This window comes from Pristis pectinata, chromosome 35 (genome assembly GCF_009764475.1).
Source record: "Pristis pectinata isolate sPriPec2 chromosome 35, sPriPec2.1.pri, whole genome shotgun sequence".
In the NCBI taxonomy this organism is placed as follows: Eukaryota; Metazoa; Chordata; class Chondrichthyes; order Rhinopristiformes; family Pristidae; genus Pristis; species Pristis pectinata.
In genome coordinates, this window is record NC_067439.1 from 209,424 (window position 1) to 230,260 (window position 20,837).

Below are 20,837 nucleotides of genomic sequence, written 5' to 3' on the forward strand. Positions count from 1 at the left end.
TTAGAGCTGTGGGACGGCGGGAACCAGAATGGCAGGGCAGTAAGTGGAGTGGCTGTGGGAAAAGTAGATCTAAAGCCTACAAACAAGGACAGAAATCTGGTTGATGAGCATGGTGGGACTAATGTTCTGAGATGTGTCTATTTCAATGCAAGGAATATTGTAGGTAAGGCAGATGAACTTAGAGCATGGATCAGCATGTGGAATTATGTTGTAGCCATAATATCTTATAGAGGTATACAAAATTATAGGGGAAAAAGCCTGCATGTATTCACCCTAAGGTTAGGTGAGACTAGAACAAGAGGACATAGGTTTGGGATGAAAGGTGAAATATTTAAGGGAATCTGAGGGGAAACTTCTTGACTCAGAGGATGGTGCAAGTGTGGAATGAGCTCCCAGTGGAAGTGGTAGATGTGGGTTCAATTGTAACATTTAAGAGAAGTTTGGATAGGTGCATGGACGGGAGGGGTTTGGAGGAATATGGTCTGGGTTCAGGTAGATGGGATTGAGGAGACCAGGCGGCATGGAGTAGTTGGGCCGAAGGGTCTATTTCTGTGCTGTAGTGCTCTATGACTCTAGGTAGTGTCCAGCTTCCTGCCCCCTAACAACTCTTCCCTCATCTCCACTGTGGAACACCTGGTAAAGACCAGAGTTACCATTCTAAAGCCTGGCAGGTTGGAAGTGACACTGCTCTTGCAACCTGACTATGCCTCCCTAAAATAAAAAGAGCAGGCTGGGAATGACTCAATTCAGCAGCATTGGACCAAGACATTCCCACCTGATAGAATGCAGGCTGACAGGTGTCTCCACTCCCTTCCCACAGTGGGCTGTTACTGAAGGGAGTTACGGTAATTTAGACATGAAGGTAACCAAAGCCAGCCTCAATATCAAGATCAGCAGGGGTCTCCCTGCAGATTCAATGTTCTTAGGGAAGGGAGATGTATGGTTGACTCCTTCAAGCTGATGGGTGGTGAAACCTCCACCCCAACTCATGTGCCTTCACGTCCAAGTCCTGAATTGAGCACCTGTATATCTTGTAGACTCACATCCTGTGCCTTGGCTGTCTCCACATAACCAGTGCTGTACTCAGACCACCACCTGGTGTGTGTAGCTGATCCCACTGTGCACAGAGATGGGCCATTCCTGTGACTTCTCAGGAGGTTGAAGGGTTTTACTCTGCCCAAGCCATGCATGGAGGTCATGCTTTCAGCTTACACCAATTTAGAGTTCCTCACCGTCACAGATCCCACTAACTTGCGAAGGATGTGCAAATGCCTTTGGCATTTCCCACTGCATCTTCCATAAGGGTTAGTTGGAGGAAGTGTCCTGGACTCCAGGTAGGCCAGAACAGGTAGATTCCCAGCTGGAGAAGAGACCACTTGTATGGAGCACCATTCACCCTCTGAGTCTGGGTATCTACCCCAGCCCTGCTGAGGAAGTCTGGCCAGCAAACTGGGTAGAGCTGGAGGTGTAAAGCACCAAGTCACTTGATCACAGAACAAGACTACTCAAAGTGCTTTCCCACTGGGGCTGTTATAAACCAGTTGGAGCCCTTGATGCTGGGATAGCAATTGGTCAGTTTGCTCCTGCCCTGCACCTGCTGCCAGGAACTGGAAGCAATTCCTAGATATCCTCAGGGCCACTGGATCTCTACCAAAGTTCTGTCTCCCAGTTGAGGAGGGTGGTCAGTCACTGCTGTGCATCCATACTCAGGTTTCTACACTCTGCCTGTGGACCCTGTTAGTACATCATCTCCAAATGTGTGCACTGAGGATATGTTTTTCCTACCAGGCTACCTCAGGAGGACTTGCAACTCTCAAAAGGAAAGTCTTACCCATGCTTTTCTTAGGGAGTTAACTGTTTTGCACTGCAATCTGCTTACAGTCTGGGCCATGGCCCTTTCTGGTCAAAGTGGTGCCTACTTGGTGAGGAGGGGGCGCTAGCTGTTATAGAGTTATTGAAAGGTATATCATTGAAACAGGCCCTTCAGCCCACTGAGTCTGCACCAATCATTCATTCGCACTAATCCTACATTAATCTATTTATTGGGACAACCATGCATGGGACAGACTGGATGGGGGACGAGTGAGCCACAAGCCATCCAAGGCTTGTAGCTGAAGTTGCTGGGAGCCTCGAGTGAGTGCTGGAGAGGCTCAAGAGCATGGCTGACCCTATTTGGTCAGAATTGCACATTGGAACTAGGCCCCAAAACAGGGCCTGTGAACCGGCTCTCAAAAATGCTCTGCTTACTGTTCCACACTGTATGGAGGGGTTTCCTGTACAGGCAGTTCCTGCATACTCTTCCCCACCCCTTCCTCCTTCAACCTCACCAGCTGAATAGACATAAAGCTGTTTGGGAAGGGGGGTGGGGTGGAGAGATTCCAAAGAAGATTGCTCAGTGCTCCCTCTTTAGGTAGGTTGCAAACCTGGGGAGTGGAGCATTGTAAGGAGCTGTCCTGTGGGATGAACCTTTCAGTCATTCCATGGACTCCTAGCCAGTTGTAAACATGGTGTACAAGATAAGACGCATAGATTGAGTGGACAGTCAGACTTTTTCCCAGGGTGACAATGGCCAACATGAGGGGGCATAATTTTAAGGTGATTCGAGCAAGATAAGCACGACGTCAGCGCTAGGTTTTTTTAAAACACGGAGTGGTGGGTGCGTGGAACACACTGCCGGCAGAGGTGGTGGAGGCAGATACATTGGGACATTTAAGAGACTCTTAGATAGTCCTCCATTTCTCTATCATTCATGTGTCTATGTGGGAGGGAAGGGTTAGATGGATCTTAGAGCAAGATAAAATGTCAGCACAACATTGTGGGCTGAATGTCCTGTACTGTGCTGTAATGTTCTATGGACTTGTCTAGGACAGAAATATATAGAATGTATGAGGATGCAGCATCTCAAAGTTTGAGGGGATTGTACTTCAGCCCCACAATCCTAATCCTAGTGAAGGCCAGTAGGAGGACCTCCTCCTCCTCTGCTCCTAAGCTTGGCCAAGGTGGCTAATCACAGGTCCAGGCAGTGGGCCATTGGAGGTAGAGGGTGCATCAGTCCTGACTGCCTGCCCTGTTATGAGGTTTTACTTGTGCCCAGGTGTTCCTGCAAAGGGAGCATATGGTGTCCATCGGCTTGCCTGAGGTCTTCTGTGACTGGAAGGCACAGCAGGGGCTGGAGGCCCTTCTGGACGAAGGACAACCCTTAACTTTATTGTTTTCAATAGAACGTACAACAGTACAGCACAGTACAGGCCCTTTGGTCCACAATGCTGTGCTGACCTATTTCATGATCAATCTAACCCTTCCCTCCTACACAGCCCGCAACATTCCATTTTTATTACATCCATGTGCCGATCTAAGAGTATCTTAAATGTCTCTGTTGTATCAGCCTGTAACACCATTCCCAGCAGTGCAATCCAGGCACCCACCACTCTGTGTTTTTAAAACAAAAACTACCACCTAAACTTTCCTCCTCTGCTCTTAAACTGATGACATCTGGTATTGGCCATTGCTGCCCTGGGGAAAAGTACTGGCTGTCCACTGTACCTGTGCCCCTCAATTTTGTACACCTCTATCAAGTCTCCTCTCATCCTGCATCGCTCCAAAGAGAAAAGCCCCATCTTGCTCAACCTTTCCTCATGTTCTCTAATCCAGGTAAATCTCCTCTACATCCTCTCTAAAGCTTCCACTTCCTTCCTATAATGAGGCAACCAGAACTGAACACGATACTCCAAGTGTGGTCTAACGAGAATTTTATAGAGCTGCACTAAAGTTATTTTATCTATTTATTTATTTTTAAAAGTCCAATACAGGGAAAAGCTCCCTCTACACAGCCCTACCAAACATTCCTAGGGGAAGTACTGCAGGGGTTAGACATTGAGTAAATATGTCAGTAGTTTCAATGAAAGTCAATGCCAGAGCTCAGGTGTATTCTCACCACTCCCACATTCACCTTACTTCTGGATTGTGCACCCAGGTGACATTCAGATTCTCCCACCACTGTCCTTGCATTGGCAGCTCTGTCTGAGCACAGAGCAGATCCTGGTGGCTCAGTCACCCACAAAATATGAAGCCCTAGTTCCAAGAGCCCCTTACAAACACTGCCCTCACTGTTACCTTTCAGCTTGGATTGTTTTACTGTAGGCTGACTGCGCCCAGCCATCCTCATGCTTGTCTTGTTGCCCTGGCTCTTTGTGATGTGCGGTGACTGACTCTTGGCAGCTACAGGTAGTTTGCTGGACGGGGAGAGCTTCCTTAGTAACATGGTCTGAGCCTGCTTCACTCTGCAAAGGAAAAGTAACAGCAATTCAAACACAAACTATTAACGGGGAGCAATAATGCCTTGGACCTGAGATCAAAGCACAGCAGACACCACAGTGGAGAGGAGATGGAGAGGAGCAGGGGAGATGAGTGAAGTATGGGAGAGGGAGAAGGTAATGCAAAGAAGGGGTAATGGGGAGATGACTAGCTTTAATTATGGAGGGTCTCATGACTTGTCCCAAAACCATGAATGGTTTAGATAAGATCTTTATTAGTCACATGTACATCGAAAAACACAGTGAAATGCATCTTTTGCGTAGAGTGTTCTGGGGGCAGCCCACAAGTGTCGCCATGCTTCTGGTGCCAACATAGCGTGCCCACAACTTCCTAACCATCTTTGGAACGTGGGAGGAAACTGGAGCACCTGGAGGAAATCCATGCAGACATGGGGAGCATGTACAAACTCCTTGCAGACAGTGGCTGCAATTGAACCTGGGTCGCTGGCATTGTAATAGTGTTACGCTAACCACTACACTAAGTTATTCATTTTGTTGTTTTTTTGCCACTTTACTCTTAATTCATTATAAAATTACAAAAACAATGTTAATTACATTAATGGATGTGTTTTAAATAACTGTTTCCAAGTGGTGAGACCACATGATAACCTCATGGGTCAAGTAGGAACAAACACAGGAGCTAGGAGTGGCCCTGCCTCCTTGAGCTGGCTCCATCATTCAATAAGATCATTTTCTCAACTCTGCACTGCCATCTACCCATGGTAACCTTTCTCCCTCATGCCTTCACATACCTATCTATCTCTGGCTTAAAGTATTCAAAGACTCTGCTTCAACTACTCGTTGAGCAACAAAGCTCCACAGGTTCACAACTATCAGGGAAAAACTTCACCTCATCTGTCTAAAATGGACAATAGCCCTTTTTTTCCCAGAAAGGAGATAGAGAGTCCCTGCTCTGAACCCTCTACCAGAGGAAGTCCACTTCACATCCACCCCAGGACCTTTCACATTTCAATTTGTTGTCATCTTAGAACATAGAACAGTATAGCACAGGCCCTTCAGCCCACAATGCCTGTGCCAACCATGATGCCAATTTAAACTGCATATTTGACTGCACATGATCCATATCCCTCCATTTCCTGCCTGTTCATGTGTCTGTCTAAAATGCCACCATCATATTTGTTAGTGGCAGATGCCATTCTAGGCACCTGCCACTCTGTACTCACATCTCCTTTAAACTTTGCCCCTCTCACCTTCAATGCATGTCCTCTGGTATCTGACATTTCTACCATGGGAAAAAGATTGACTGTCTACCCTATCGATGCCTCTCATAATTTTATAAACTTGATAGGTGTGCCCTCAGCCTCTGCTCCAGTGAAAACAACCCAAGTTGTCCAACCTGTCCTTCTAGCTAATACTCTCCAATCCAGCCAACATCTGCACACTATATCTTTCCTGTAATGTGGCAACCAGAACTGCACACAATATTCCAAATGTGGCCTCACTAACTTTTATACAGTTGCAACATGACTTCCTGACTTTTGTACTCAACACCCCAACCAATGAACACAATCATGCCGTACGCCTTCTTTACCACCCTATCCACTTATGTTGCCACTTTCAGGGAACTGTGGACCTGCACCTTAAGATCCCTCTGTACATCAATGCTCAAAGATCTTGCCATTTACTGTATACTTTCTTCTTACATTTAACCTCCCAAAATGCAATGCCTCACTTGTCCATTTCTCTGCCCATATTGCCACCTGGTCTGCATCATGCTGTATCCTTTAACAACCTCCCTGACTATCCACAACTCTAGCAAGTTTGCAGACAACATAAAAATTGACAATCAGACCAGCTACATTTTCATCCACCTCAGAGGTTCCAGCACTGATCCCTGCAGAACACCACTGGTTACAGACCTCCAGTCAGAATAACACCCCTTCACCACTACCCTTTGCCTTCTATGGCCAAGCCAATTGTGAATCCTGTCTACCAAGTCTTCATGGATCCCATGTTCCTTAATCTTCTGGATCAGCCTACCAAGAGGGACCTTGTCGAAAGCTTTACTGAAATCCATATATATACACACAACATCCACTGCCCTATCTTCATCAGTCATCTTCTTCAAGTCCTCAAAAAAAATACTCAGTCAAGTTTGTAAGCCATGACCTCCCCTGTACAAAGCAATGCTGACTATCCTCAGTAAGTCTCTGCTTTTCCAGACCTGAGTAGATCCTACCACTAAAACCTTCTCCAATAATTTCTCAACCTGAACCTATGCAAGGCTCACCATCCTATAATTTCCTTGTGGGTCCCTATTGTGCTACTTAAACAGGGAACAAGATTACCTATTTTTCAGTCTTCTGGGACCTGGCCAATGGCTAAAGAGAATACTAGGATTTCTGACAAGGCCCCAGCAATCTCCTCTCTCAATAACCCGAGACAGATCCCATCAGGCCCAAGAGGCATCCACTCTAATGATCTTCAAGGAACCCAGCACCTCATCTTTCTTCATATCAACATGCCTTAGAGTATCAGCATACCCCCTCCCTGATCTTGCTATCCTCCATGTCCTCCTTCTTGTTGAATACTGTACCTCGCCCACTTCCTCTGGCTCCAGGCATTAACTCCCTCCTTTGTCCTTCAATGGTCCTACCCTTTCCATGGTTACCCTCTTGTTTTTTATGCATGTAAAATTGCCCTGAGTCTCCTTAAAAGCAGATTGATCTGGGGCCCTCGGGGGTTCAGCTCAGCAAGGGGAAGAAAGCAAAGATAAGACGTTCATTTTTTAAATCCTCCATTTCAACATTTAGTTTTAGGAAAACCCAGAAAAAAAGTTTTAAAAATAAAAATTGATGTTGCTGAATTCAAACTCGTTGGTTAATTTGACATCCTGTGAAGTATTTCTAAACATCGGTTTAGCACAGGTACAGAAAATGCTTCATGTCCATCAGATTACAGCGGCAGTAGTTAAATCACTGGACAGGTAATCCAGAGCCTAATAATCCAAGATGGGGGTTTAAAATCACACCATGGCAGCTATGGAATTTAGAAAACTAGATGATTTGTTCTTTAAAAAAGAATAACTGCCTCATTAGCTATGAGGAAAGTACCATATAGTTGTAAAAATTCATCTAGTCCAGTGATGTCCTTTATGGAAGGATATCTCCTACCTTTAGCCAGCCTGGCCTCTATAGGAATCCAGACCTGCTCTGTGAAAGGGCTAGAAAACCACACCATTGCAATCACCAGAAGAAAAACGGGATAAAACTAGACAAACCACCTGGCCTCGAACTAAGCACCAAGTTCTGACAAGATGAAGTTTCAGTCAACCTTGCAAGGTCTTCATAAACATCTAGGGACTTGGTGTCTATGCTGGGAGAGCTCTTCACAGACTAGTCAAGTAACAGCCTGACATAGTCACGCTCAAGAGGTGCACCTTACAGCCAATGTGCCAACAGAATATTCTCTGGGTGGAGAACTTTGAGCGAAGATGATTTGGTAGCACAATCAATGACTGAGCTTTAAAGGACATATGTGTCACCTGAGGGAGCTATCATAAGGCCATGGAAACAGACCCTTCGGCCCACTGAGTTCCTGCCAACCATAAAAAAATATTTGTACTAGAACACAAAAATAAGAGAACATCAGCCCTCAGGAGTGCCCTGCCGCTCGCTGTGATCAAGACCGGTCTTCCTCAGGCATTCCCTCCTGTTCCAGTTCCCCATAGCTCTCAATTCACAACTCACAGCCCTCCCCCACAGGATTCACACACTCCAGAAGGCTCAGCGGACTGGTAGACCCAATGGGGAGTGTCAAGAGACAGAAGTATTCTTCTGCATCATTAACATTCAACACCCCATCCATACTAATCAAAAAACTTCAAACCCTGGGGCTCTGTACCTCCCCCTACAACTGGATCCTCTACTTCCTCATCGGGAGACCACAGTCAGTGCGAATCTGTAATGACATCTCCTCCTCGATGACAATCAATTCAGGTGTACCTCAGGGATGTGTGTTTAGCCCATTGTTCTACTCTCTCTACATTCATGACTGTGTGGTTAGGCACAGCTCAAATGCTATCTATAAATTTGCTGATGATACCACTGTTGTTGGCAGGATCTCAGATGGCAACGAGGAAGCGTACAGGAGTGAGATAGATCGGCTGGTTGAGTGATGTCACAACAACAACCTCACATGCAATGTCAGCAAGACCAAGGAATTGATTGTGAACTTCAGGAAGGGGAGGTCGGGAGAACACACACCAGTCCTCATTGAGGGGTCAGTGGTGGAAAGGGTGAGCAGCTTCAAGTTCCTGGGCGTCAACATCTTGGATGATCTATCTTGGGCCCAACACATTGATTCAATCACAAAAGTGGACGCCAGCAGCTCTATTTTGTTAGGAGTTTGAGGAGATTTGGTACGTCACCAAAGACCTGTGCAGATTTCTATAGATGTACAGTGGAGAGCATTCTGACTGGTTGCATCACCACCTGGTATGGAGGCTCCAATGCGCAGGATTGGCAGAGGCTGCAGAGGGTTGTAGACTCAGCCAGCTCCATCACGGGCACAACCCTCCCCACCATCGGGGACATCTTCAAGAGGCGGTGCCTCAAGAAGGCAGCAGCAATCATTAAGGATCCTCACCATCTGGGACATGCCTTCTTCACATTACTACCATCAGGGAGGAGGTACAGGAGCCTGAAGACCCACACCCAATATTTTAGGAACAGCTTCTTCCCCTCCGCCATCAGATTTCTGAATGACCCATGAACACCACCTCGTTATTCCTCTTATGCACTATTTATTTATTTTTGTAACTTATCGTAAGTTTTATGTCTTGCACTGTCCTGCTGCTGATGTACAGCTGTACTGCTGATAATAAAACTGATTCTGATTCTTTTAAAATTAAAATAAATATTGTCATCAGCTTTAATTGTTTCAAAGTAAACTTTACAAGGTTACTTAGCAACACAACACCAGCCGCAACCATTGGAACAGGCAGCTGCAGGAATCTTAACGCTCACTGCTAATCCTGACGTGGTTCCAGAAATTCTCCTCCTGCCCCAAAGATCCTGGTTCATTTGGGAAATCTGGTCCAGCTCCAGAATCCTGATCTGCTCTAATATTTCATACATTTTAGAATTCCTGACAGCATTGGAGGCCACTCCGCCCCTTGAGTCTATGCCAGATCGACAGCAATCCCATCAATCCCAAATGAAACTAATCCCATCTGCCTGCACATGATCTATAACCCTCCATTCCTTTCTTGTTCATGTGTCTGCCTAAATGCCTCTTATCATCACTATCGTATCTGCCTCCACCACCACCCCTGGTAGCCCATTCCAGGCACCCACCACTCAGTGTGTAAAAAAAAACTGGTCCTGCACCTCTCCTTTAAACTTTCCCCCTCCCACCTTAAAGTTCTGGTCTCCAGTAGTTGACATCTCTACTCTGGGAAGGAGACTCTCACTATCTATACCTCTCTTAATTTTATAAACTTCTATCAGGCCTCCCTCAGCCTCCAACGTTCCAGAGAAAACAACCCAAGTTTGTCCAACCTCTCCTTATAGCCAAGATTGCAAAGGCTGCTGTATTGCTATTAGGACCATCAGCTGCCATCACATTGCATCCTGAACCCACTGCTCCTGCAAGGTACAGGAGCACAATGCCCGGTGTGTTTCAGTCACATCTTCCCCTTGGTTCCACCACCCCCAGTACTCACAATAGTGGCTGCCGTCGGACTGAGGCTTTCTTCCGGACAATGTAGTGGGAGCTGGCTGCTTTTCTTTCCCCTGGCCCTCTCTCTCCCTTCATGCTACTGCCTGCGGACAGTCCTTCCAGAGACCGAGGCTGGGTCGAGGGAACTGTGGAGTTCAATTGGTTCTGCAGGGTGATCTTAGTCTCACAGCGCCTTCCCTCAAAGCCAGGCTTGCATGCACAGGTCTGTGGCCGCTGACAAAATCCACCGTTACGACAGCGTGGGAAGCAGAGTGCTGTAAACAAGCAGGCAGGAATAGTCACAGGGAGTTAGCAGCAGCCCAGTGTAAACTCCAACAGACCCCTTCCCTCACCCTGAGGGGGAAGGTAACTGCCGCACTCCCTCTGGCCATGAACCACATGGGAGTGTGCACACTGACGTTTGAGATATTGAACACAATGAGGCATCACAGAGGAGCCTTGAAAGCTGCACACCTTCAACCTGTGGCACTGGGCTACTGACACAAAATGAAGGGAGGAACTCCGGGACATTACAATCACCAGGTCACTGGTACTGAGCAAATTGTGAAAAATCAAAAACTGTAGATACTGCAGACCCAAAATAAAGCTAGAAAGTGCTAGAAATACTTAGCAGATTGGGCTGCAGAACTGATGCAGGTCTTTAACCCGAAGCATTGACTGTTTCTCTTCCCACAGATGCGGCCTGACCTGCTGAGTGTTTCCAGCATTTTCTGTTTTTTTTATTTTTGCACTGACATTGTTGGAGCTGTGAACGAGAGTCCCCAGGTCCTGATGGACTTCATCTGATGGTCTTAAAAGAAGCGATAGAGAGATAGTTGTGTTTGTTATAGCTTCCTAAACTTCCCTAGATTCTTGGAAGGTTCAATTTGACTGGGAAATATCAATTGTATTCATGATCGAATGAACTAGAAACAGGAGTGAACGACTCACCCTTGGAATCTGCTTGTTCATTGGATAAGACTACGTCTGATCTCTTACCTCAGCACAACTTTCCTGATGCAATTGTACACCCCAACTCCTGTCTAATCCCAGTGATATTTCACCCCTCTGACCAGCAAGAATTTATTTACCTCTTTAAATATCTTTAAAGACTCCACTTCCACCAGACTTTTTGAGGAAGGGAGTCCTAAAGACTCAGAGAGAAGGAGGGTCAGTGTCTCGTCTGTCTTAAACCAGTGACCCCTTATTTCTTAACAGCAACTCAGAGGTGAGGAAGCATCTCACTTTGCTAAAGCTTTCAGAATTTTATGTTTCAGTCAAGTTGCCTTTTGCAACCCTGGCCTGTCCAAACTTTCCTCCCAAGTCAGCTATTAGTCTAGTAAACCCTTTCTGAACTGCTTCCAATGCATTAACATTGGAGACTAATACCGTACACTGTACTCCAGATATTCTCACTAATGATCTATATAAAACTTTCTATTATTGCAATCAATTACCTTGGCAATAAACAATAATATTCTGGTGCAAAAAAAAAACGAACTGGTGGAGGAACTCAGCAGGTCAAGCAGCGTCTGTGGGGGTTCATGCCAGCCAAGAAAATGGGCGACTATTTACAGTCACAAGATTTCCTGCTGGGTGAGAACTCATAGAAAGCCTGAGCATTGCCAGCCTTGCCTTCCTATAGAGTGGTCACACCTGCTGCTGCTTCATGGGTGTGGGAGGGTGCTGCCAATGGATTCAAGAGCCCCACTTTCCCAAGTGAAAGCCTAATAAATGGGCCTCTATTTGTTCTTCTATTTTTTTTTATATATGAAGGAAGGAGAAGATGGATGTGAAGGATCGAGCAGATGGCTTGGTTTCTAAATGTGGGTGGGTTCATTTGAGTGCCACCAACTATCTCCAATTCCTGCTCTTCTGGCTGGAGGAGGTGTCTTTGCCCAACCCAGCCAGATTTGCCATGCTCCACATGGGTGCAGGTGTTGTTTTAAAACTCTATGTTCAACCTGGCAGCTCCAACTGTTCAGAGCTAGTCACTAGTGTGTGCTCTATGTGCAAGAGCTCCGCAGAGAATTAACTAGCCTCACCCTGGATCTCTTGGCCTCTCCTTTCCTCACTCAGTCTCACAAACAGCTTCCAGTTTCTCTGCTGCCTTCGTTTCTTCTCCACCTGCTGTCAACTCGACAGGCTGCAGCTGCCTCCACTAATTGGTCTCAGGTGCAGGGGAAAGTTCCTCTCAACTAAACAGCCAACCCGCACTACCCCTGCTCTGTGAGTGCATCATGGGACACAGGAGAGGCAGCTGTACTCTGTATCTAACACATGCTGTCCCTACCTTGCGAGTGTGACAGGACAGAATAGAGGGAGCTTCAGTCCATATCTAACGTGATGATAAACTGCTTTTAATTTTTTTTCCCCCACTTTTAGCTGTAAAGAGAACTGGAAATTCAAGTAATCTACACAACAATTTTCAATTACATTCAATCTCTAACTGAAGAAAATGTCCCATGAATTCATTGGAGGAAAATTGCCACAGAGCTGCCTTGAGACATTAGGTCAGGAGATGGGTTTTGTTGTGTGTTCAAGGAGGAGAGAGGCAGAGAGGTTTAGGGAAGGAATTACAGATCTTAGGAATGGCCTCCTCCTGTTCCTATATTTCCACTGCCACCTACAGGCAAACATGGGTTGACAATGACAGGCAGTAAATCAGTGAAAGAAATCATTCAGTCCCAAAGCAACATCAGTGCACAACATGGTGGGCCGAAGGGCCTGTTCCTGTGCTGTACTGTTCTGTGTCCCAAAACCCCACCATTTGTGTGGTTGGTTAAGGAGATTCTGATGGGAATTTGGCATCTGTGCAATGAGCCCACTCTAAAGACGGGAAAGGAAGGAAGCTGGCGGGAGTTGGGAAGGATGCAGATGAAACGCAACGCGTGATATATTGATCCTATCGCTCCAGCCTTTGTGCTAAACACTGTGAGCTGGTTTCAGTCACTGCCATGGGCAGTTCTACCCTGTAAGATGAAAGGGGCTGCAATTCCTCCATTAAACTCACTTGAAAGTTCATCTGATTCAAGTCAGACTCTCTCAGAAGTTTGTCTTTTCCTGTTGGACACCTTGTTGGGCTGTAAAATGTACCAGGTGTTGCTGCTCAAACACCATCAATCATAGTGCAGCCTGCAGCACACTGCTGCCCTGCTCTCTGCTGGGGCACAGACGCTGGGATGAGTTTACTTTAAGGTCTGGTGAAACTTTGCTGTAGGCTGGTTGTAACGGAGGCTGATTGCAATAGTGAGTTAGGGGAGCCACACTACATCACTCTACTGAACAACAGATCCTGAGCAAGTCCTCGGGGATGGGGCAAGGGCCAAGATTGCTCCTGGAAGTGCAGTCTCTCGCTGTGGTAGAAGCCAGGGCCTGGTTTACAGGCTCTCAATGCAGCAGCTTGGCAGATGAGTGGAAGATGATGTGTGAGGGACAATGTACAGCCACTCTCCACCAGCTGGTTCCTGTCAGGATTCTGTGACAGGGTCAGAAGCAGCAATAAGTGTGAGGTGGAAACGTCGGTCACTGTGACCTTACAGGAAAAGAACAGCTCAACTATCTCGTACAGATAATGTGGATGTGGCCTCTCACTCTCTGCAAAGAACCTGCTCCCTACAGGGAATGAGGCACATCCATATGTAATGGGGATTCAGCGAGGATCTGGTTGTTGGGGGTGGGTGGTGGGGGGGGGGGGGGGGGTGGAACCAGTGACAGCAATAAGGAATGTCAGGCAATCTGTTCCCAACACCTTTACAGGGACAATTGGGTATGGTCAATATGCCAGTGATGTCCACATCCTAAAGTCACATCTAAAAACATTTAGGTATAATTTCTCACCTGCTCTTCTGCACTTTCCACAGGACCTCCTGAATTCCATTTGGCTAATTTCACTCCCTCTTTCCTTTGCATCTGGCTGATTAGACTTGCAGGCTATTTCTACAGAGGATCAAAGCCAAGTTCAGGAGAAAGCCCTCAGATAGAGGATCACATAGCCATTGTGTGCCTGAGATCAGAGCAGGTGGAGAATAAGAAATCAGAGAGTCAGGGTTCCTCTGAATGGTAAAGGGATACTAGTGTTCCACAGAGATCCTTGCTAGGATCACTGCTCAACTCCATTTACACAGAACATTTGGAATCAGAAATGCTATTCCTAACATTGGAAGTAAAACAATATTGGGAGTGTGGTTAATGTACAGACGACTCATGACAAAACACTTAAGGATATTAATAAAGGAGGGATGGTAAGCAATAGACAAATTACTTTCCCTCGAGACCAATGAGATGGGGTCACCTCGAGAGAGAGAACAAGGAGGCCACAAGGTGGCAGCAAAATAGTCTTGTGGGTCAGGATGCAGCTCACTGATGGGAACAACACAGCTCAAGAATGTTATGGAAAAAGAACAAACATTTTCAGAAAGAGAAGGAATTGGAAAGCAAAGGTATGAATCTTGCACTGAACCTTGGAGAGTCAGTGCACCATTCCAAGATAAATGGAGCACTCTGGTGGGACCATTCTAGATCTAATGCTCCGAATAGTGAAAACCAAACACAAATGCTTATTTTAATTAACACCTGGCCAAAATGGCACTGATCTAATGTACCGAGAGCTTGGTATGCACTTCACCTGGACTTAGTTGGTGAAATCATTTCTGCCCTACTCTGTGTGGTGGTAAGTACACATCACTAGTTAGGAGGGGTAAGCCTCCCTCCTAAGCTCATGATCATTGAGGCAAGTATAGAATTTTCCCCACAGAACATAAGAACATCAGTGACAACACACAACTTGTGATGCTCCACAGGGTGTTGGCCAGTACCCAGGACAGAAGAGGAGCACTCATGTTGTCCCAAAACTGCACCACCAATTAATTTATATGTTGGTTCAGTGACACCAAATGGAGTTTTGTGGCTTCAGATGACAGCAGCAACAGAACAACAGGGCACCAGACACCAAGGACACAAGGCCAGCACAGGCATTCAACACGGGATTCTACCCAGTGGCCAAGGGGAGGAAGCTACCCACCATAGAGATCAATAAGCCCGAGTACTCCCTGACAGTAGTGCAGGCTTTCAACGATTTGCTTTCACTTCCATGTTACTGGGGGCAAAGCTGCAAATACACATCAGATGCTGGAGTGGAAAAATATAAAGGTCTAGACAAAGGAAGGCAGAGTACAAAGTTAATGGCAGGATTCTGGGCAGTGTAGAGGAGCAGAGGGATCTGGGGGTTCATATCCACAGATCACTGAAAGTTGCCTCACAGGTGGATAGGGTAGTTAAGAAAGCTTATGGGATGCTAGCATTCATAAATTGTGGGATTGAGTTTAAGAGCCGCGAGGTAATGATGCAGTTTTACAAAACTCTGGTTAGACCACACTTGGAGTACTGTGTCCAGTTCTGGTCACCACATTATAGGAAGGATGTGGAAGCATTGGAAAGGGTGCAGAGGACATTTACCAGGATGCTGCCTGGTTTGGAGAGTATGGAATATGAGGAGAGACTAAGGGAGCTAGGGTTTTTCTCTTTGGAGAGGAGGAGGATGAGAGGAGACATGATAGAGGTATACAAAATATTAAGGGGAATAGATGGAGTAGTCAGCCAGAGCCTCTTTCCCAGGGCACCAATGCTCAATACAAGAGGGCATAGCTTTAAAGTAATGGGTGGGAAGTTCAAGGGAGATATCAGAGGGAGGTTTTTCACCCAGAGAGTGGTGGGTGCATGGAATGCGCTGCCTGGGGTGGTGGTGGAGGCAGGGACATTGACCAAATTCAAGAGATTGTTAGATAAGCATATGGAGGAATTTAAAATAGAGGGATATGTGGGAGGAAGGGGTTAGATAGACTAGGGTGAGGTTTAAAGGTCAGCACAACATTGTGGGCCAAAGGGCCTGTATTGTGCTGTACTGTTCTATGGTTCTATAGATGTGGCTGGAATCACAAACTTAAAGGAATAAACCATGTGAGAATTGACAATTAAAGTATTATCACAGAGAGGTTACGGCACAGACAGAAGCTGATCAGCCCAGTGAGTAATACTAGCTCATTGTGAAAGCAATCTCACTTGTCTCATTCCCTACTCTCTCCCCTGTGAACAACGTGAATAAGTTATCTCTACTCCCTACCACCTACTCCTGGGCAGTGCTGCCAGATGCTAGTCACTCACTATGTGGAAAAGATTTTCCTCGTGTAACTATTTGGTTCCATTGGTGATCACTTTGATTCTGAGACTCTCAGTTCTTAGCCCTTCCATCTGGATACCTCATGATTTTGAACACCTGGCGAACTCCTCTGTTGCAAGAGAACAACCTCAATGTCTTCAGTCTAGCCACACAGTTAAAGTCTCTCATCGTTGGATTCATTCCAGAAAATCTCTTTTGCTACACCTTAAGGTTTCTTTTCACCTTAAGGTGTAGCACCCATAACTGGGCACAATACTCCAGCTGCAGCCAGACCAGTTATACAAGGTTCTTCAAGAGCTGATACCTCTCAAGAATGATAGAACAGCCAGGGCCATATTCTCAAGAGATGACTGAGGAATGAGCAACTGAAATGCTTTAACGGGGTGAATGTAGAGAAGATTTTCCACTTCTGGGGGAGACTAGAACAGGGGCCATAAATATAAGGCAGTCCCTAACAAATCCAATTGGAAATTCAGGAGAATGTGAGAGCTCACTCCCACTGGGACTGGTTGATGGGAATAGCAGAGATGTATTTAAGGGGAAGCTGGATAAACACACAAGGCAGAAAGGGAGAGAAGGATCTGCTGATGGAGGAGATGAAGCTGGAAGAGAACTCATAGAACACAGAAATAAAGCAGAGGAGCTAAGTGGCCTGACCAGACTGCCCGACAGGCTGCAATGCACTGATCCTTTCCCCAGCTCACACTCAGCAGTTTGAAAGGAACTTACGCTTTGTGCATCTTCCAGTCTGCGGTCCAAATGCCCATCCTCTGCAGCACGCCACACCACACACATTCATCCTGCAAAAAAATAAAAGCAACATGTCATAAACCCGAGCAAAGCAGAGTCTTGGGAGGGACAGAGAGGAGAAAGAGGGACAGAATGGGAGAAAAAGAGGCCAGAAGAAAGAGGGTGTAAGAGAGGGGGCAGATATAAATGGGACAGGGAGAGGAGGGACAGGAAGGGGAGAGAGAGGCAGACAGTGGAGATTACCCCCCTCTGAACTGAAGGGACTGAAGGGACAAAGAATGATGTAGGGCAGGGTAGAGAGATGAGTGCGAGGCACAGACCAGTTGCTGAAAATCTTGATCAGGATTCCTGGTTTGAATTCCTAACATGGGTGTTCCTGTAAACAACTGGACAGAGACCCAGTTAACAGTGGGAGATGCAGGATGGTGCTGAGCTGGGAGCTGGCAGACTGTGGGCGACACAACCCTACCCACTGACTTTACATCATCCTGGATAACGAAGGCTTAAATCTACAGCCGGTGAATTCACTAGTGACTCTTACCTTCCCTCAGTCTATTGGAGAAGAATTTGTTTCACGGTGACTTAGAGGGATTCAAATTTGCAACTTTGGAGTGGTAAGGTACAATCCAAACCAATTTATTTCAAATGAGTTCACATAGAAATAATTGCCATTTGCACATAATCTCAGAGCGAAACACAGATACCCTCACATGGATACTGACATGTGAACTCAAAAATACATGCATAAACTCAGATACAACTGTATATATGTAGGTGCACTTACACATCTAAATGCACACACATGCGCAGATAACTGGTACCATTGACTTGCACTCAAAATCAGAAATCATATGTTTGATTGGATGAAAACTCATGGAGTTTTGCCTCTTTGCTAGCTTTTTCCTTCCCCAGCTAACAAGAAGCCCCCAATAGTCTGACTGGCCCCAGTGTTGTCACAGGGACACATTTTAGGTTGGCCACTAATTTCCATTGAAAATATTGTACCCACAATCCTGGCAAATATCTCTGACTCATGTCCACTCCTTGAACTTTCTCTGCCAAGGAAGTCAAATCCTTTCCTAATAAGCCTCACAGCTCCAGGGACTCAGTTTTGATTGTGACTTGGGTGCTGTCTCTGTGCAGTTTGCACGTTCTCTCTGCAACTGTATGGATTTCCTCTGACTTTCTCCTACATCATAAGTCAGAAAGGAAAGTTAAGGGCACACGTGAGAAAGAACAAGTTGCAGGGGTACAGGTAAATGAAAACAAGGGGAATGGGACTAATGGGATTGCTCCCCAGGATGGAACCAATGGGCTGAATGGCCTCCTTCTGTGTTATTAAAGAAGGAAATGGCCATCACACACCCTGAATTACTATGCTCTGCACATTTTCACCAATGGATATGACTGTTCATTGCAATAGGGCACAACTGGATCCTTTGCAACCTACACCTAGGCCTGCAGATATCCAAGTGTTATAAATTGTAGATTTATTGGAGTCCATTGACAATTCTGGAGCTTACTTGGAATCGGGAATAGTCAGTGCACAAGGCACATGGGTGAGTTCTACTCTATCAAAGCTTTGGAATTAAAACAATATATAGCTCGAAGCTACACAATCCCAAATTACATGGCTCATATTATGCTGTCCATGAGAGCATGGCCCATTAATTTCACAGCCCCAAGGTATACAGCCATAACAAGACCCAAACTATACAGTCCTAAAGTATACAACCCAAAACTAAGCAGATCTGTTCTAGAGAGAGCCAACCTACATAGTCCGGAAACACGCAGACCAGACTCTGCAGTCCAGAATCTGCAGAGCAAACTGTACAGACCTAAACTGTGGCTAAGGACCAAGCAAATAAGTTAACATGAATTATACAGCCATATGGTATTACACGGCCTGAACTATGCAGACACAGACAACACTGTACGAATTGGCCAGTGATGCATTATACAACGAAGAATCACATCATTTTGAATCATGTTGTCTTGAACAACACAATCCCAAACTACATAGTTGACTGTAATAATTCAAATATTCAGTGCTGAATTATACAAACCAAAAATATATCAATACAAAGCCAAACTACACCCTCCCCAATCCCTGCTAGAACACAGTCCTAAATGACTTACTTAACATTCAACTAAATTGTGCAGCTCCATTTACACTGCCTTAAGTGCATCCTGAAGTACATTCCCAGTACTGCACAGGTCAGGAATACTTGGCTAAATACTATCCATCCTGGAAGAACAAACCCTTGAAAAGGCTCAAATAGCAGGCTGGAAAAATACAGTCCTACCCAGCAGATACAAAGTGTACATCCCCAGGGCCTGCAACTGCAGATCCTGCCTGGTCAAATGATGAAACTTGGAGCTTCGCAGCTCCAGACTACATGGATTAGGTTTAATTTCACATTAAGCCTCTTCTCCAAAGTACAGAGACCCAAAGTACACAGGCAGGAAATACACAGCCGCAAAATATGCAGCCATGAAATATACCACCATAAATTATACAGAAGAGGCAATGAAATGCACGGACTGAGACCATCCAGAACCACATTACAATGCCCGACCTCGGCAGCTGAGGATTATACCGAGGAAACTACACCGCACTGGACAGTAGAGCGTCAAAATGTAAAGACACGGAATTACATTTCTGCAAATTAATATACGAGTTAGCCAAGGAACATGACCGCGAATTATACAGCCCCGAAATGTGGCTGGAACTCGGTAGACAGTGATCACTGATTCACCCCCAACCAGTGACCCTGGAGACATACATTCAGTACTGCGAGTTGGTGGGGGGGGGGGGGGGGGGGTGGCAGGGTGGGGGGGGGGGGGGGTGGGAGGAGGGAATTGGGGTGTACTGTCAGCAGACGGGAGGTTTCGCCGAAGTGACTACATGAAGCGAGCCTTTTGGTGCCAATGTATGGAGCGAAAAGCAGAATCTTAAAATAACATTGAAACGATAATCCAAGATTTCCTGGGGATTCACATTTAGATGCGAAATCGTCCCACAAATTGCGTTCCAAGTATTGGACCCCGAAACTGAACTAACATTCAAAATGACACGATTCAAGAAAAAAATTAACATATTGACTAAAAATTATTAAATTGCGTTGAACATCCCATTAAAAGAGCATTTTAAGGTGCAGACATTGATCCACGGAAAGCTGCAGACACATCACACGGGACTGCCGACACCTTCAGTCAGACGGGCTCCCCGCTCCCCTCCCCTCCGCTCCCCTCCGCTCCCCTCCGCTCACCTCGCCGCCCGCACTCCCGCTCTCCCCGCAGCCGATCGGGGGGTGCCGCTGACGCCGGGCTTCGCCTGCCGGGGAAGGAGAGCGAGGATCAGGCAACAGCCCAGAGCCACGGCCCCCGAGCGCCCGATCCACCGCATCTTCCCCGGAGAGACTCAGCGAGCGGGACCGAGCCCAGGTCGGCTGCTGCCGGGCTCCGCTCGCCCTCTGTGTGTCCGGGCTCCGCTCGCCCACTCCCTCTCTCCCACTTCAGATCCCTCACTTTTTCTTTGATTTTTTTTATGAATGAGCCTCCTGTAAACTTCCGTGGAATTAAACCTCTGACCAACTAACTGCATCCTGGCGCTGCGAGCCGCTCCAATCAGAGGCGGGGAAAAGTGAATGGGCGGAACATTGGGGGGGGGGAGGAGGAGGGGAGACGGGGCGGGCGGAGTGGGGAGTGAGGGTGCGGGGTAGTGGGGTATGGAGGGGAGGGTGGGGGGGAGTGGGTAGGGAGACGGGGGAGGGATGGAGGGAGATGGGGGGGAGGGAGGGGAGGGGGAATGGGGAGGGGCTGGTGGGAGGGAGAGGGTGGTGGGATCGGGTAAAGGGAGGGAGGGGTGATCTGGGGAGGATGGGAGTGAGGGAGGGGGTTTGGGTGGGGTG

At 46.6% G+C, this 20,837-nt stretch overlaps 1 protein-coding gene across 1 annotated transcript in view; it reads right to left on the reverse strand.

Moving 5' to 3' along the window:
• The window catches only part of LOC127586424 (latent-transforming growth factor beta-binding protein 1-like), a 146,170-nt gene extending 125,667 nt beyond the window's left edge, over nt 1–20,503 (reverse strand). The window contains 5 exon segments of the mRNA XM_052044381.1: nt 4,114–4,280; nt 10,000–10,270; nt 13,836–13,934; nt 16,903–16,973; nt 20,196–20,503. Coding sequence (XP_051900341.1) covers nt 4,114–4,280; nt 10,000–10,270; nt 13,836–13,934; nt 16,903–16,973; nt 20,196–20,332 — 745 coding nt within the window. The 5' untranslated portion in view covers nt 20,333–20,503.
• Between the last annotated feature and the right edge of the window lie 334 nt (nt 20,504–20,837).